The sequence below is a fragment of the Pygocentrus nattereri genome, chromosome 23 (assembly GCF_015220715.1).
Source record: "Pygocentrus nattereri isolate fPygNat1 chromosome 23, fPygNat1.pri, whole genome shotgun sequence".
Taxonomy (NCBI): domain Eukaryota; kingdom Metazoa; phylum Chordata; class Actinopteri; order Characiformes; family Serrasalmidae; genus Pygocentrus; species Pygocentrus nattereri.
In genome coordinates this window covers 14,846,588-14,864,771 of record NC_051233.1, presented here as the reverse complement: position 1 = coordinate 14,864,771, position 18,184 = coordinate 14,846,588, and the positions used below count along the sequence as shown (strand labels likewise).

Here is an 18,184-nt window from a genome sequence, read left to right as displayed (position 1 = left end):
AACATTTTCACGCTGAGATCAAGGGCCTGGTAGGTTTTTTCCACTTTGCTTTTTTCATTCATTTTAGTCCTGTTTTTAATCGGTTGACTCTATTGTGTGCTTATTTCATTACATCACATTAAGAATGCTCTGACTTTGTAACCAATGTTTGGGTGTGAGTTTAAAACTCCCTTATACATTCCTAGCAAGTGTAATCAGTAGCTTTACACAACAATGTACAACAAAGCAATGTAATTTTATATGACACTCAACACAGTTATTGAATGCAGTGTAATGTTAGGCAAGTTTACTATAACATACAGCAAGGTGCAAAAATCTTGGCTATCTGACAAAATGGTATGTAAAATTATTTATCTGAGCAGTAAACATTCATTTGTTTGAGAAAACAGTAACAGAAACGGGGACTATGTACAAAGTTATTTTAGTTACATCAGTGTCGGAAGATAATTGCTTAAAAATATTGGCATCGAAATCGAAAAAAGGTGTTTAGATTTGACCAAAACGTCAGATCGATATTTGATTATGTATGTATTGTACTATGGAAGAAGAGCACATTGAGCCGACACTAGGTTACTGTAATGAAATGCCTGCATTTTTTATGTTTTTCTGCATTTGTAACCCTACAGAAATATTTCTCTGTAATGCTAGTCCTATTTTCTGCTATTTCATATGTGTTTTTGCATCTCTTCTGGCTAACATGTACGTAAAAATACAGGATATTGGCATCGACCCACTGTCCCCATCTCAGTGCGTTCCTTAATTATAATGAATACAAACAATGCATCGGATTTTACATTTGTGTGTGTGCTAGTATTACCATTGACAAAAGTCTTTGGAAGGGAGCCCATGAAATCCAATACCTAGTGTAGTGATTCAATCCTTGAACCCTATAAATCCAACACCGAAAAGCTGTTTCTGCCTTTTATGCTGCTGTTCCCTGTTAATAACTGATTTCTTTATGCTGTCACATTTATTTAATAATGTGTAATAACTGCCTGAGCAGGCTTTAAGAAGAATATTATCATTAAGATTAGTCGGTAAATGAGGCACAATGAAAATATATTTCTCTGACAAATAACATGTTGGCACACCATCCAATGATGAGAAAATACCTTGTGTAGACGACGAGTCCTCATCAACATCCAACATGATGCTAGTTTGTGCTGTTTTCCCTCAGCCCCACATGATTTATTTTTTTCTGCCGTTGTTTGTTGTATATCAAAGTTGGTCTGAAGTCACATCTCTAATGTTTACATATCTCTGTTTATTTAGCATACAGCAGTTAAGCCCAGTCTTTTACTTTTTGACGTTATAAGGAGTGTTGTGGTCCCGATTGCTTTTTGAATTAGGATATAATAAAGAGCAATAAAGAGCAGCCAATCAGAATTTCAGAGATCAGCCTTTACATATAAATGAATTTTAAAGGCACAGTAACCAAAATAGCCTGTTTTTTTTTTTTCAAAATGGGAAATTAATTATGACATTTTTGCCATGCAAATATCAGGAGTGAACCTCATTAAAAAGAAAACTTAAAGGATTCGGTCCCTTTTGAACAGAACCAGGATAAATCTTTTGAAGGAGTTTTCAGGACTGGCCAGGACTTGTACACAGTCATGTTGGCTTATTTAGTCTCCAACACACTTGCAGAACTAGAGACCTGTGTTGCTTTTATAAGCTGGCTGTAAGATTTCTCTCGGATTGTGCCGTTCTGTATAACCCCAGTGTGATAAACGGATCCCCTCAGCAGCGAAGTGACTCGTGTATCTAATCATAAATGTGCTGCTGTGACAGTTTACAGACTCCCTCCGAACCCAGCTCTTTGCCAGAGCAGTTGTTGGATTTTTATGAATGGGGACTTTTGTGTTTGCTTACCTGGTACGATAACAAAAGGGTCGCTCGGCTGTTCAGTCAATGGAGCAGCCAAGCGCTCAGTTAGAGAGTGCTAGATTTACACTGACGGGCCTCGGCTCCTAATACGTGACCTTTTTGTTCATGTGTGCAGGTGCATTTCTGTACCGCCTTTGCTGTGTAAAGACCCCTGTAGTAGCTCCGTCAAATCTCACAGTTCCAGAAATGACCAATTTACATGCTCCTACATAAACTTACGCTGTCTGTAAAACTTGAGATGCAGTGCTCACTAAAATCAGCACTTGTTGTGAGATTTTTCTCATGCAGATCCAGCTATGATATGATCTCTGTAGTCTGCTTTTTTTTTTTGGGGAAGTTTTACAAGATGCACATTTGTTTTTTCGCATTTGAAGTTATGAACTTTTCATATAGTGAATCTCTGGCTAAATGAGAAGCACAAACATTTGAAAAGGCACATTTGTCTTGTGTCTGCTCTGACTTCATACAAGCCTTCATAAGTTTATTGCAGAACTACTTATCTGGGCAGGTTTGACTGCTTGTCAATTCTGTTATATACCTTGCATGTGCTTTACATTTTGTTGCGATTAGTTCTCCAAATGCTGTCTCACCATTTGAACCCTCTGTTTATTTGACATTACCTGTCAAATAAGTTTACACTGGTGACGACTCCAAATGCTGCCTTGCAGGTTTTTTCTCAGATTCGCTCCTTTGATAGAGCTGAGCCGTTGGCCTTTGGCCAGAGTGTTTCTGGTGTGGCGGTTGTAGCTGTGTAGGCGGGGTGAGTCCCCAAGTGCTGTCTGTTATGATAGAGAAGAAGCCTGCAGGGCTTTGTTCTGAAGCTTCTGCCTTATCAACCACATCTCATTGTGAGACTGTTCATAAGTAAGTAAGTTTCTGTTGCAAATCTTCTAGTCTGTGGTGATTGCTTAGTCTCCGAGACTACAAGATAATACAGACAGTATTGAAGGCCTGTTTTTGGGTGGGTTCCTTAACCTAAGGATTCAGAATAGGGCCTTACCTTGGTGTTTGGGACACCATTACTTCATTGGGAACTATTACTTGAAACCCTTTTCTGAAAGGTTTATTGATCTTGATTTTCTTGAATGTTCTTTGCAGCCTTTGAACCAGGAGCAGCTTCACACCCTTAACCACAAAGCCCAACTTGCTGACTCAGGTTGTTCTTGAACACTTCACAAAAAACAAATGTGGAGAACTTTTGGGCAGATGTTTATTTGTCTGTTTTTTGTTACGGTTAATCCAGTAAGTACATTAGGCATGATTGTGCTGGAAAATAGAGATGGACAGAAGTAGTTGGCTACCTGCTCATTATGTAGCTACCTACAAGATGAGTAAAATACTTTGACAAATTTATTTGGCATTGCCTGATTCTAAACAGAAGAAAATCCCAATGCATATTTCATTTGAATTTCAGAGTTACAGCTAGCTGTGGGCGATATCTAACAATAAGTAGCTCTATATTGTCTTTTTTTTTTTTTTAAATCATGATTACTGATTACATCATGCCCCTGCCCAAAAATACCTGCTGTCCACTGCAGTTTAGACCAACTTAACATTCTGTTTTTAGCCGATATGCGTTTTTATCTTAAACATGAACTGTGTCAATGAGTATATTTAATAAAAATAATATTAGATCATTTTAATATCGGGTAACCAAACACCAATTTTGGAAACTGCTTAGCCTGTTATTTTAGTAGACATGCACGTTTGTGAGCTCCTCCTGGTGTAGGTTCAGGGAACTTCAGACTGCACATGATTTCCAAAGCCACGCCATGTGCTTTGCATATTAAAAAAATTTATGTTTTCCGTCATTATGGCAAAGTCACTCTGAAGTTCAGCTATAGATGCTCTAGAAAAAACATGTAGTACTATATTTTCAGAATTTTCAAAATTTAACTAAACATCTGGACATGCGCTGTACAGAAAATGCTATTTTTTGTCAGAAAATAAATTACGCTCTGATTACACAGTTGTGTAACAGCTCTATAATAGCTAATAATATCTATAATGTTTGAACAGTGAAAGGAAATAAAACATTGTGTACATACTATATTATTTAGCACATCCTCTTTAGTAGTTCTTTGTCAGTTCTTCTTCCCAGCACACAGTGTATTGCCTTCAGTGTATTCCTTAAGCATCTTCATCAGTTTACTTGTCAGTCATCAGTGAAATCTGATTACAATGCCCTATTGCCCAGGCCTAGTTACAGCTGAATCCATGGCAGGACTGCTGAGCTCTCTGTTCCGATTGCTATTGAGTCTGAAAGTTTTGTCACTCTGCATGGGCAAGAACTGCCTACTTTGACAGGAAGGAGTCTTTTGACTGACAGGCAGAATGACTAACCACAAGCCATTATTTTTGTGTGATGTGTAGGGGCAGGCAGATGTCAAATGTTGGATATCTTGCTTACTCAGCTACTACACACTATATAGTTTTCTCAAATCTTTTACTGATATAGAACCTATTGTGAAATATCATAGCATCACTCCAAAGAACCGATTCAAAGATTTTTTTTTTTTAAGGGGACACCATTAATGTTACAAATGGAAGGCTCATTGTCACAGTGTGCAGATCAGTGCAGTTGCTTATTACAGGTTTCTAGCATTTAGCCTGATAAATAAAGGTTTTTTGATATATTTTTTTAAGAGCAGATGCCTAATTTGCCATATAACAAAGGAAAAGGAAGTTCATATTCTGAATAGAGCATGTGTTAGGCTGTTTTTTTTTTTTTAAGGCAAAAACTTTTTTTTATGTCATTGCTTGATATGAAGTGTTTGGTCTACATTATTAGACTGCTGTGTTCCACACAATCTCATCTTTGACCTCGGGGCTATTCTGGTGTAAGCCTACCGGCAAGCCAGGGTTTATATCTCCTCTACACGCGCCCTGTGATTATAGATGAGAGAGAGTGTGCATGTGTGAATGCATATACACAGTACTGTGCAAAGTCAGAGATTGTGTGTGTGTGTGTGTGTGTATGTATGTATACACACACACACACACACACACACACAGCTCAGTTCTGTCTTAGTCTTAGAAGTTGGTTGTACTTTCTGCTTCTCACAATCCATATAATCCCAAACACATTCAGTGATGTTGAGGTCTGGACTCTGGGTTGGCCAGTCCATTTTTCCTTTGTCTTTGGACAGAAACTTGTGGATTGTTTCCAATTTAAAATGAACGACAGGGGCTTCAGTCTCTTGGCTCTCTCAAAGCTAATCGTGGCAGTTCTGGTGGTCTTCCAGATTTTGCACGGTTATTAAGCATTTTCCCATTTTCTCTATTTGCTTTGTTGGACCTCCAGTTTTGGAAACTCTTGTTGTCAGTGGTTTATTTTATATCTAATCTCCTCAAAAATATCTTGTTCAGGATGGTCTCTGACTTTTGCACAGTGCAATGTGTATTTACACTTTTGTATTTGTACGTGAGTCTTCGTTTTCTTACTCTCTCAGTGCCTCTCTCTCTCGTGCTCTCCCTCTTGTGTGCACAAACACACACACATTTCCTCACTGAAACCAAGCAGCTGGAAGACGTTATGTCCCAGGCCTGGAGCTTTTGCTTACATGTTGGCGGAGTTCAAGACCTTGATATGGGAAGCCTTCTCACTTTCAAAACAGTGCCCACTTTTGCCCTGCAGCGCACAAACGCGCACCGAGTCTCACTCACACAAACACTAATCCATTTTACAGTGCCTTCAGTAATGCACGTGTGGCCAGGTAGTGATCCAAGCACCAGCGCTTACTAGTTTAACAGTGGTGTTTAAATGTTGGCCAGCATGGCATAGTGCCAGGACCTGGTGCCAAGTTGAGCTTCACTGGCGGGGGGCATACCCTGCAGAGGAATGCATGCCGTCCTATAAAGTGTGCGCAGTATCTTGCTTTCCCTTGAATTTCCTCTGCTGTTTTCTTCCCCTTTCACTTTGAATAACTTTTGTCTTTCATCCTTTCTCATATTGATTACAAAGGGCATTGAAGCTGAGTTCAAACTGTGGAGCAGCAGGCTGAGCTTTTGCACCTGACAGCTTTTTTTTTTTTTTTTTTGGGTGTGTGGTTATTTGCCAGCCCAGTTGCTATGTTTCTATCAGTTGCGTACTGCTTTATTAAAGAGGAATAATCTGAATCGCCCTGAACTGCTTAATAAGTACCAATTCAGAGGAAAATTTTCTTAGAATCTCCAAAGGGATGTACAATATAGCAGTGACCAATGTATTATTCGCAGATGAATGAGTAATTTTAAATATTATCCAATGAATCTGAAATTTCACCTAATAATTGATTGTGACTGCCATCATGAGAGCAACACTAAATACAATTTAAATTAGACAAATTATGTGCTACTCGAGTGTGTTCATCAATCAGTGGCTTTGAAAAACGTTTCAGAGTTTTTCATCTGGATAATCTTTAAATAATACTTTGGTCAAGAGATCAAGTTTAACATCTTAATGTTAATGTTAACTTTAATCCTTTCAGTTTATTTTTTTATGACATAGCATGAAAGATTAAAGCGATCACCTTTTATTGAGAGCCCGGAGGAAGCCTAAAAAGTACATATAGAGATGTTAAGTGTGGAAATTGGGTTATGAGAGACTCAAATCTGAAATTTGGGTCCAGTCTATACATGACAATGAAGCTGCAGGCCGAGATTTGGTACCTTTTGTGTTTGCTTACCTCATATGCTTGACTGTTCGGTCAATGGAGCAACGAAGTGCTCAGTTAGAGTGCCAGAGTGTGCAGTAGCCCTGACGAGCCTTGGCTCTGATACACAACCTTTTTATTCATGTGTGCTGGGACGTTTCTGTGTTACCTTTTAATGAAATTAGGAGGGAAGCGTAAAGTAGGCAGCGAGATGCTAAAGGTGGACAATGGACTAATTTGGACCCAACCTATGCATGAAAAAGCAGCCACGATTTGGCACCTGACAGCTTTGTATCAGCCCAGATTCTGTGTTTTCATCAATGATGTGCAACTTAATTACAGAGAAATAAACCAAATTGCCCTGAACTAATTCCAGATGAAAATGTTATTAGGATTCCCATATTTATGCATGATTATATATATATAATGTACTGATAAATGAGGGAAACTTCATAATTATCATTATTATCAAACAGATACTGAAATTAAAGGAAAAAAAGGTAGAAGATGTTCTTTGAGTATAAAATATTGAGTATAAAATATTGACAAATGATGGCTAAACCCCAGTAGGCTCTCAGTATACATATTAAAAAATGTAATATTTGGAGGGAAGAGCGGTATTGAGTTGGTATAGCATAGTGGGTAATACCGCACACTGTGGTTTGATTCTCCACCTGCAGAAGCACACCACACTGCACCAATAAGAGTCCTTGAGCAAGACTTATAACTGTCAACTCTCCTGCAGTATGAGTAGATTGGGTAACAGCATCAGCTTCTGCTTCCCTGAAGAACCTATCAATTAAGTGGTTTCCAGTGTTTCTGCTATACATATTTTGCAGCTGAGGCCCACCACTGCAAAATTAAAGCCACTGCTGCTTCAGAATTTTATGAAGTGTCATGAAGTTGCAATTACAAAATCCTGCAGAGGGCTTTTAATCTGAAAAAAAAAAAGGTTACAGGAAGTGGACAAACAGTGTGCAAACAGTCAGAGCCAAGTTGAAGTGCCAAGTAAAACGGTGGTCAGTGGAGTAGACTACAGTTTAGGAGCTGTAGTTGGTGAACTGACTAACTTAGGACTTTTGGTTAGAGTGTCTGCTGAAAAAGAGTCGTAGAGGAAACACTGGTTTCAGTTAAGTTTTTTAAAGAACAATGCATTGAAATGCACCAGTCAAAAGCAGAGGTTCTTCTATAGCAGTGCTATGGTCTTGGTATTGGCCCTTTATTTATTTTTAAGAGTGCAGGCTTTCAAGTCGAAGTTAGAGCAGTTGTTGGATTGTTATGAATGGGGACTTTTGTGTTTGCTTACCTGGTACACTTGACTGTTCAGTCAGTGGAGCAGCGAATTGCTCAGAGTGGCAGAGTGTGCGGTAGCTTAACACTGACTAGCCTCAGCTCTGATACACAACCTTTCTATTCATGTGTGCTGGTGCGTTTCTGTATTACCTTTGCTGTGTGATGACCTCTGTAGCAGCTCCATCAAATCCCACACGTTCAGAGCTCAAGTTGTTTTTCTGTTCACACACTTATATGTCAACGTTCAATTGGAGCCTGACCTGGGTCAGTTTTTTGAGAAGGTCCAGGCTCGACTGATCCCAGTCTTGTCCTGTTAGGTTTTTAACATCTAGTGTTTACTGGAAGCTCTCATAATGGGCTTGCAGGTTCCTTCAATTCACCTTCTCCACAGAGGCTGGTCCAAACCGATCGCCCCTGGGACATCTGCTCTCTCAAAAAAGGTGCCAAGAAGGATTCTTTGGAGCAGTGCCATGAAAGAACCACTTTTGGCTTCTTAAAGAACCATTCGAACGAGTGGCTGAGTGGTTTTAATCCATTGAAAGGTTCTTCACAGAACCAAAAGTGAAGACAACTGCATCCAATTCCAGTGCTCAAGTGATTCTTCTGCTGGACCTATTGTGCATTCAAGTGCTTCTATTTGGCACATTCTTTTTTTTTTTTTAAGAGTCTGTTCCCCTCATGCCTTTACTCCCCTTGCGCAAAACGGACTGATATCTCCATCCAGACGTCCTTGGCACGCAGCAGGGAGAACCACCCGGTGCTGCCCTTTTGACTGCTCATCAATAGCTCGGGCAGGGGCTCGTGTTTGACAGTGGCCGGCTGCCTCCTTGCTCGGCCGGCCGCCGGATGCCTTTCAATCAAGCAGGATGGAGGAGATGTCAAACAGTGGGCGCTGTGCCAGTGACAGGCTTTTTCTCTGTTTCTCTCCAGCCATGGATCCGCCTCCCTTTGCATTAGTCTCTCTCTCTCTCTCTCTCTCTCTCTCTCTCTCTCTCTCTCTCTCTCTCTCTCTCTCTCTCTCTCTCTCTCGGCTTGTCTGTTACAGGCTTTCTTATCTTTTCCAGCTGAGCTTTTCTGCCGTGCCCTTTCACACTCTCATTCCTCCTGTCTCTTTATCTGTCTCCCCTTCTCGCTTTCACCTCTTTTGTCTTTCATTCTTGCTTTTCTCTTTATCCATAGCTGAGAGCAACTGTCGTTTCTACCCTGCATGTCACTCTATCAATCCACCGGTCCACTATGTTTAATTTTTATCCCCCCACAGAAATTTCAATTTTCAGGCAATGAATAACTCAACTGCAACGTAAAGCTCAAGACGACGGCGCTTACGATTTGTCAAGTGCAGTGAGGGCTTGTATAAACCTAGAACGAGGTTCATGAAACATGCCGTTTAATAGATAATCCTGAACTATCTGTTGAATCTTTGCAGAAGGAGCTCCACATTGTGCCACTCTCTCTTATCTGCTGTTGCAAATTGCAGTAATAGAGGATGTTAAATAGTGCTCAGAGTGTAACATGATGCAAACACAAGCCTTTCAGAAGTGACTGAAGAAAACATGAGATGACAATCTGGTTTATTGACATGATGGATGAAGGCTTCATGGCTTTACTAGCAAAACTGTTGTCATAGCTTATGATTTATTCAGAGTGTTGACTTTTTAATCAGCATTGCTTTAATATTGAATATTTTGGTCCACTGATGAGATCGTTTTTATGTTACATTTTTGAGTGTTCCCACTTAAGATCTAGAACTTAACACAGTGCCAACTAATCCTGTTCTTCCCTGAGGGGATAAAATGTGTAAGGCATAATTGCAATGAGTCCCATTCCTATTAAAAGAGCTTTCTATTTATGTTATGTTGAATTATAGCAAACCAACAAAGGAAATATGTTCAATTATTAACCTCTAATCATGAGCTTATTCAGTTATTCATCTTAAGACTACTATAAATTATTTGGTAACTACTATGAATCTGATGTGCTGTGAGAGTTATGACTTGAAGGTACTTGTAGGTCATTGCAGATGAAGGGGTTAAATTTTTTTGGAAATCTAGGCGTTATAAAACGTTTGACAAGCGGTGTAGGCAAGACAAATTTTTAAATCATCCATCGTATTATATTGCAAATGGAATCTTGGAAAAGTGTATGACTAAATTGATGTTATGGGGTGGTTTGTCACATGCTATAATGCTATAAATCTATAATATCAAAAAGATTAGAGGGGAACATTTTTGATGTCTAGGTATTTTACAGCCATTTGATAGTGTACTCTTTAAAGAATAAATAAATAAAAATTGTTACATGACATCCAAATGTCTCAAAATCCAGCGCTTTTACCACCTATTCAGCACTTCACTGATCCATGCTGAAGTTGTAAGGCATCCTGTGAGAACAGAGAGCACTGATATCCATTATTCTTAAAGCCACAATAAAAATTGAAAAATGTAATTTTATTTGTTTTTAATAGGTAAACACACACAGACAACATGAGTGGACCTAATTCAAGAAAAATGTTGTGAAATTGAGATTTCAGTTCCCATTTACTATAGTTTCACTCGGTAAACTTATCTCTCTCTCTCTCTCTCTCTCTCTCTCTCTCTGACAGGCGGAATTGACCGGCATTAAATGGCGGTGTTACAACTTCCGTGGTGGCGGTGAATATGGGCCGGTGATTTCAGCACCTGCGCAGGACGACCCGGTGCTGCGCAGCTTCACGCGCTGCGTGCAGGCCAACCTGCTGTGTGTGTGGCGCCGTCGCGTCAAACCCGACGCCAAGGAGTTGTGGATCTTCTGGTGGGGCGATGAGCCCAACCTGAGTGACATCATACACCATGAGCTGGAAGGTAAGCCTGCTGAACATTGCCTTGGAATTCTGTGTGTTTATGTTTTGTATGTGTGCTCTTGGAGTCTTTACCTTGATGGTGTGTGAGGACGGGTGGACTTCAGCCAGATTTCACTTTGGCTGCTGGTTAGTTGAGAAGGAAACTCTCTTCTGATATTTTAAGCAGTGCTGCTTGTTCTTAGTGTTGGAGATCAGCCTTTCAGCCAACAATAGCAGTAGACATTATATACAGACTTACATACTATATACTAACACACATCCACCTTGGATACCATAGCATTGGCCTAGCAACACCTTACCAATCACCTAGAGAATACCATATGCATAGCCTAGCAATGCCTTAGCAACCACCTGGAATACCATAGCAATGTCCAAGCAACACTTTAGCAACCACCAAGCCTTCCCCTTAATTTCTCACGTTTAGCTTGCTCAAACAAGAAAGCATTCTGCCTGAAGAGTGATTTATTTATTTATTTTTCCCAACTGTCAGTTAGGGCTCAATAATTTTGGAAGAACTATCTAACTGTGATTTTTTTCCCCCCAATATTTATATTTGCGATTTGTAATTGCAGTTCTATAAATCAAACTCCAGGCCTGTTTGACCAAGATAACCAGCATACCAGCATTTTGTCTAGCTCCAGACGTGACAACTGGAGGTAGTGTGCCAGAATTCCAGTTATACTGCGTGTCCGCTTGCAACTTCTCCTCGCCTGATCATATTATTCCAATGGAGAGCTCTGTTGCATCACATCATGCATGATGGTTTGCAGTCTGCTGAAATCTACCTTGCCATGCGGTGAAAAAGCTGAAAGTGCTTCATCACAAATGCCAAATAAACCATAGAACTTTCTCCGAGGGTCAAGAGGAGAAAAAAATGCCTCTCTCTTTTTTTTTTTTTTTTTGAATTCACGGCAGTATAAATATGAATTAAAATGGTTTCATACATACCTCTGTATGATGTCAGTGAAGATTTGAAGGCAAAATAAAAAACATACAAAGGTAGCTAGCTTGGTAGTGAGATTGAGCGAGCTTTTTAAATTTTGCAAATGACTGATACATTCTGAAATTTATAAAAGCATAAAAATCACAGGGCTGCATTTTATTCTCTTTGCAGTTTTCTTTAACCAAATCAGAAGCTGGCCCAGATGTGTTCATTGTTAATTTATTTTGGTAATAAAAACGATACGGAAACACCCACCAGTGGTGAACAGAGTGATGTGGTGCAGCAGAATGTAGCAAGAAAAAGGTATAAATGGACGCTTCCAGTTATCATGCTTTTTTTTCCCTCATGTACACAGCACATGGGTGTTGGCTTCTGATTGGTATGACTAAACCACAGGCAGTTCAAAAGTGTTGTATTAAGGTACATTTACCCACTTCTTGTTGATGACATTAGCCATAATTAAAATTTTACCTCTTGTGATTTTGAAATCTTAAGTGGAGATTTCGAAATGAAAACAATTCATATTCTAGTTTTACTTTGAATCCATACCACAGAAACGCCCAGAGGGAAGAAGATTTTATGATTTGAATTTCATGAAAACTTATAGTTCTGCATGGTCTTATGTTTTTGTGGAAACTGTCAATTTTGGTGTATTTTAGTAATTGACTTAGAAGAAACCTAGAGAAGGGAAGGTGAAACAGAGTTGAACTTGGTAAAACTATGTAATATTGTGATCACATTTAAGTAGTAGGGCAGAAGTGCCTAGGTTCAAACCTTGTGCTTTGTGGATACACTCTATCTCTGTAACTCCTGTTTATTTTAGAGATATATTTCATTAATATTTATGGCTGGTTCTGATTTCTTTGCAGCTATTTTCTGTTAGCTTTTCTTTGTCCCGAAGTTCTCACTTTGTGGGCTAAATTAACACACTAGCACATTGCTAGTGCTTTCTGCTAGTCAACATTGCAACATTAATAAAATTATTTGCTCTTTAATGGTCCAAACTGGTATTTTAAATCCTTAAATGAGAAATCAGTTGCACATTTAATTAAAATAATTCAAATAAAGTGTCCCAAAGTGTAAAAGAAAGAGGTAACTAGGTATTTAGCCCAGTGAGTCATGCATAATTATACTATTAAGCATTTGGGTAAAGGTGTAGCAGCAGCATTCAAATAAAGTGCAAGTGTATTTACCTGCCTTACATTATTTACATCTGAAAATTGCAGTGCAGATCAGTGAAAATAAACCAGCGCCAGCAGTATATTTGTGTTTTGTATGTGTGGGTTATTGGCTTGTTTTTTTGACAGTATTTCTGTCCAGAGGACAACAATATCAAAAAAGTCTGAAAGAATGTGTAGCTGCCTGAGAAAAGGAAATAGATAAAAGAAGTATATTTGAGATTGAGATTACTTGGACTGTGAGAAGCAGAGAGTGCAACCAACTTGGAGGGGTAGAAAATCACTGCAGATTTCCTTGAAAAGCTGAAAGCAAGTCTCCTGAAAAGAATTAGAGCTTTAATAAAGGCAAAGTGCAGATGCAGTAAACACTGAAAAAATCTATTTAGTTGTTGAGGTGTCTGTGTTGTTTTCTGTCTATTTTTCCTGAAAATGAGTAACTTGTACTTAATGACCATTTTGACTGTAAATTAAACAAACACTGCTGTCGACAGTGCTTTTTTATTTACTCTTTCCTTTTATTAAGGTCCCTAAATGCATGGCTGAAAGTGGAGGATATTGCAGGAGTCACGTAATTTCTGATGTTGTGCTTATTACGGTTCTGATGATCCCAATTACACATTTGGTGTTCACAGCGAGCCCTGATAGCCTTAGAAATGGACTCTTGAAACAAAATGTAGCCATATAATTTCCCAGACGCTCTTTCACATGGTTTACAGGACCTTGGGGAAGCACGCAGATGCGAGAGAGAGAGAAAGAGAGGGAAAGGGAGAGAGTGAATGCTGAGCACAGGCTCTTGCCTTGCTGTCGTCTGCTAGACGAGCGTTGATTCTGTGTGGCGTGTGGCTCCTTGAGTGTGCTGCGTCGAGAGAGCACGATCAGCTGAATCTACACAACCTATTTATAGAGCCATTTGCATTATCTCACCGCACACAGTGAATCTCGCGACTATTGACCACGGCTGCGGAGCAGGGCTGAGAGAGCAGAGGGAATTTGGTCGGAGAAAGAAATGAAGAGTAAGGCAACACAATATGTGCATAAAATGTAATGTGGGGTATAGTTGCTGGATATTGCAATGACAGTTTGTGATGCAATGAATAGAAGTGGCTTTCCTGAAACCGATGTTGAAATCTTGAGTATTGGCCCAATCTGATCCCATTTTATTTTTAAAAATATTACTAGGTTTTAAAATGAGCTATTTCAAATTTAAGCACTTTCCTTAAGATGAGCATCTTAAAGGAGTCTGTCATGATTATATTACTAAAATGTACAGGCAACAGGAGTTGGGTCAAATTCATTCTTTTTTCCCCGCCAATATCTGATCCTTCATTTTCTGCTGATATTGAGCTCATACTGATTCTTGGTATGGGGTCAGTGTCATCTCTAGCTAGGCCTATTGCAGTTGTTACATAATCACCTAATTGGAGGTATTTGAGGGGATTGCAGTTATTTGAGATGACAGCAAACATTTTTTACGTTTCTTATATTTCACAGTCGTGTTCTACCACAATAAGGACAATATGAATTGGGTGCTTTAGGTTGAGGCAGACAAATGTAAGTGTAAGAAAGAAGTTCATACATTCATTGAGACACATCATGAATAGTCTTTAACTCTGTGCTCTTAACAATTTACAGGGCAGAGCAAAAAATGTCTATGTGCTACATGTGTAGTGAATATTAGTGTTTTAGCTTGCATTTTCATGCTAATAAAACATTAGCTTTGCTTAACTCTACACATAATTCTGTGTAACTGTAAACATTTGGGAGTGAAGTGTGTCATGTGGAAAGTATGAACAGTGTTGGCTATTAAGTAAACATAGCTTGGAAACAAGATGGCGAATCAGCTACTTTGGCCATGATAGGCTTGTACTTTAGTAGTTGCAAGCAGTGAACAAGAAAAGACAGTTAAATCATTACTTGCAATTATTTTCATGACTAAAATGTCATGATCGTGACAGCCCTTTCTCTAGAAATAAATTGTGATTCAGATATACAAATTCAGTCTGTGTCTGATTGGATATGCAGCAAGTATAAGTGTAATTAAACCCAGAATTCAACAGTAACGACAGTATTCTGCATATCCATTAATATGCATCATTTTGCTGTTCCTTGATTACCAAGAACACTCTTCACATTTATGTACAGTGCATAATAAAAGTAATAAAATGCTAATACCTCCTTACATTACAACTGCTGGCACATTTTCAATGCATTGTAAAGCTGTTAGGAGCCAAGTTTGCGCTGTTTACTACACAGGCCTACAAAACCCAATGAGGTTTATTGTGCTCCTTGAGAAAGTAGCCACTGCTTGACACTTGTTTAAAAAAAATGGCTGTCCACTCACCCCAGATATAGTAATCCGAGACATGTTTGGTGTCTTCTTTAGTTTTAAACTGGAGCCATGTGGCTAATGCTGCTAACAAACACTAGAAGTCAGTAGTCTCCCAAATCTCTTCTGTAAATGCATCCCCACATCATCTCTCAACCCACTCAAACCTCATCTAGGTCTTCATTAAGGTCGCTCAGACTTGTCATTGTGGTTTAGGACACAGTATGTCTTAATGTGAGGTATAAAAATGAACATAGTTTCACTTTGTAGTGGGTGGCTATTTTAGACAACAGGGTGATGTGCTGAATTTTGACTTCCCTTTACATGAACATCATAGACATACAAACACTACAGGTTACATTCACGATACCTGCCTTTTCATAAATAACTGTTTCTCTGTAATTTTCTAAATGACGACGTATGTTTAAAAATAAAAATAACAGATCTCAAATGTGATCTAGGATTCAGATGCCAGGGTGACATGAAAGGGATTCACAATAAGTTGTACTGTCCCCTAAACTACATCATGGGCTGGAGGTTAGGAAACTGGCCCTGTGACTGGAAGGTTGCTGGTTCGATCCCCAGAGCTGACAGTACATGACTGAGTTGTCCTTCAGCAAGGCAACTAACCCCCAGTTGCTCCCTGGGCGCTGTGGATAGGGCTGCCCACCGCTCCGGGCAAGTGTGCTCACTGCCCCCTAGTGTGTGTGCTCACTAGTATGTATGTGGTGTTTCACTTCACAGATGGGTTAAATGCGGAAGTGAAATTTCCCCGTTGTGGGACTAATAAGGGTCACTTAACAAATCTGAGCGACCTTAATGAAAGATTTGAGTGTCTATTTACAGAAATGATTTGGGTGACTATTGACTTGAAGTGTTTGTTAGCATCATAGCTCAAACACGAATATAAAAAAGTAAAATTTGCATGTCTTGGCTGATGAATTACATCTGGGGTTAGTGGAAAACTGTGCAAATAAAATTTTTGGCCAAAAATGTTCCTTTTACACGTGGGGCCAGAGTTACTACTAGCCATGTTTTGGCGTAAAAAAGGGGTTGTTTCAATTTACTAAGAAGGGCAATAGCTTTTTAATGCCTGTAGTAAAATGAAAGGGGCAGTCACTGCTCAAAGTCAACCATTACTTATTGTCTCATGTTTCATTTATCATGGTGAAATAATATTTTCTTAAAATAATGGCTTAATATGCCAAAATACTTATGGACTTTCAAGAGTAAGAACTTGTTCTTTAGTTATTAGCCATTATTTTGACTTAATAAATTAAAAACTCAAGAAAATAAGTCATTATTTGTCTCCCAAACCACATACTTTTATACTTCACATGCTGGACTAATAAATGCTTTTCTAATGCTGGTGCACAGTTTTTTTGTAAACTATTTAGTGCTGTAGCATGTGGTTTGGGATGCAGCCTTTTGCTATTACTTGGCAGAAATGGGCTTCCATACAAAAAAGCAAATGAGACAAACATGTTATATCGCGCTGACCATGTGTTAATCACAAAGTTGCGCAGTGTTCATTTGCATGGAGGTTCTTGGTAGATTATCCATTAAATTTACCATCCCCATAAGCACAAAGTGTCAGTAGACTGTCTGTAATTAGTTCCTCTTTTCGTAAATCTGTCCTATGGCGTTTAACCCTTCAGTGTTGAAGCAGAAAAGCAGTTATTTCTGTTTTTTAATAGACTCTTCTGTTTTGTTAATGTGCTGTTTTAAAGCTGTTGTTGCATTCATGTTAAAACATAAAGAACATGACCTACCAAGGTTGCCTTTTTATTTCTGTAGTGGAGCTGGCTAACCACGGCTAATCAGCAGCACAATCTAATAGATCACTAATTAGCACTGTGCCAAAATTCAGGCTCCAAGATTGCTTCTTTTACTGGTTTAGCTATGCTAAGTACTTTTGTCTGTTTTTACAGACGTTATCTATAATCTGTTATGCAATGTCAGTAAAAAAGTAAACAAGCAAGTCTAATGGAGCGTGGCTGGTTTGTGATTTAGGCGTTCAGTTTGCATTATGGTAATTGTTGGAGTATAGGCTCATATTGCTTGTTAATGACATTAGTGTTGCTTTGGGGTTGAGCATTTCAGTCTAGTAGTAGTACTAGTAGTACTTCTCAAATTCGAATATCAGACCCAGACCATAAAACCATAATAGGTGGCGTGGCTTGAAGTTTGCATTGGGAAAGGTGTCTCTGAAGTCTTTTACATAAGCAGATACTAATCAGTTGTTGTACCTCAGCTAACGTTGGTCTAGCCTCATCATAATGTATTCCGTTTTTTTCTGTGTGCCATGAAACGCACTGTACTACACAGCTGATCAGTCACAGTCAATTTTAAGGACAACTTCTCTCTAGCCACTAGTGGAGGAAAAGCTAGCATTGGCATTATTAGCATTTGAAAATGTTCAGCGCTTGTCTCAATCTTTCACATTCTCTCAACTCATGTTCTTAAATTTTATATATTTGGCAATCAAATATGTTAACCTGCTCCCTTAAGAGGCACATTTTGCTTCCTTTTAGCTCCAGATATAGCCTGCTTGGTGGATAAAAGGTGTAATCTGAGCACACCTTTAGCTAGCTCACTAAATATGTATTATATCAAATGTTTTATTCCATTATTCTCTGACGTAAGATGCAGGTTATTTACTGCCCTCTGTAGGAGTGTAGAATTCAGACATCTCATGGTTATTCAAAATGAGTACATACAAAGTTAAGAGAGAAGCTAATTGACATAGCAAATATCTTAATTTGTGGTTACATTTTTTAAAAACTTTTTGACAGTTTGAGAATTTTCGAGAATTCTGACTCATCCCGAATAGCTTGAAAACTGACTAAACAAACTTTGTTCTGACAACCTTTGGGGTAAAGGGAAAATGTACATTTGAATATTTTGCTAAACTATGTACAAATGTACATTTTCCCTTTACCCCAAAGTCAGAACAAAGTTTGTTTAGTCAGTTTTCGAGCTATTAGGGATGAGTCAGAATTCTCGAAAATTCTCAAACTGTCAAAAATGGTGTTTTTCAGTGTGGTTGTTAAAGCACTGACCTCCTTTAATTTATCCTGCCCA

General features: G+C 38.8%; 1 protein-coding gene across 5 annotated transcripts in view; it reads left to right on the top strand.

Moving 5' to 3' along the window:
- LOC108437214 (mediator complex subunit 13L) overlaps nucleotides 1–18,184 on the top strand; it is a 145,772-nt gene that overhangs the window by 9,292 nt on the left and 118,296 nt on the right. For all 5 annotated transcript variants that reach the window (XM_037533434.1, XM_017714166.2, XM_017714165.2 and 2 more), the window contains exon 2: nucleotides 10,417–10,654. In XM_037533434.1, coding sequence (XP_037389331.1) covers nucleotides 10,417–10,654 — 238 coding nt within the window. The remainder of the gene's footprint in view (nucleotides 1–10,416; nucleotides 10,655–18,184) is intronic.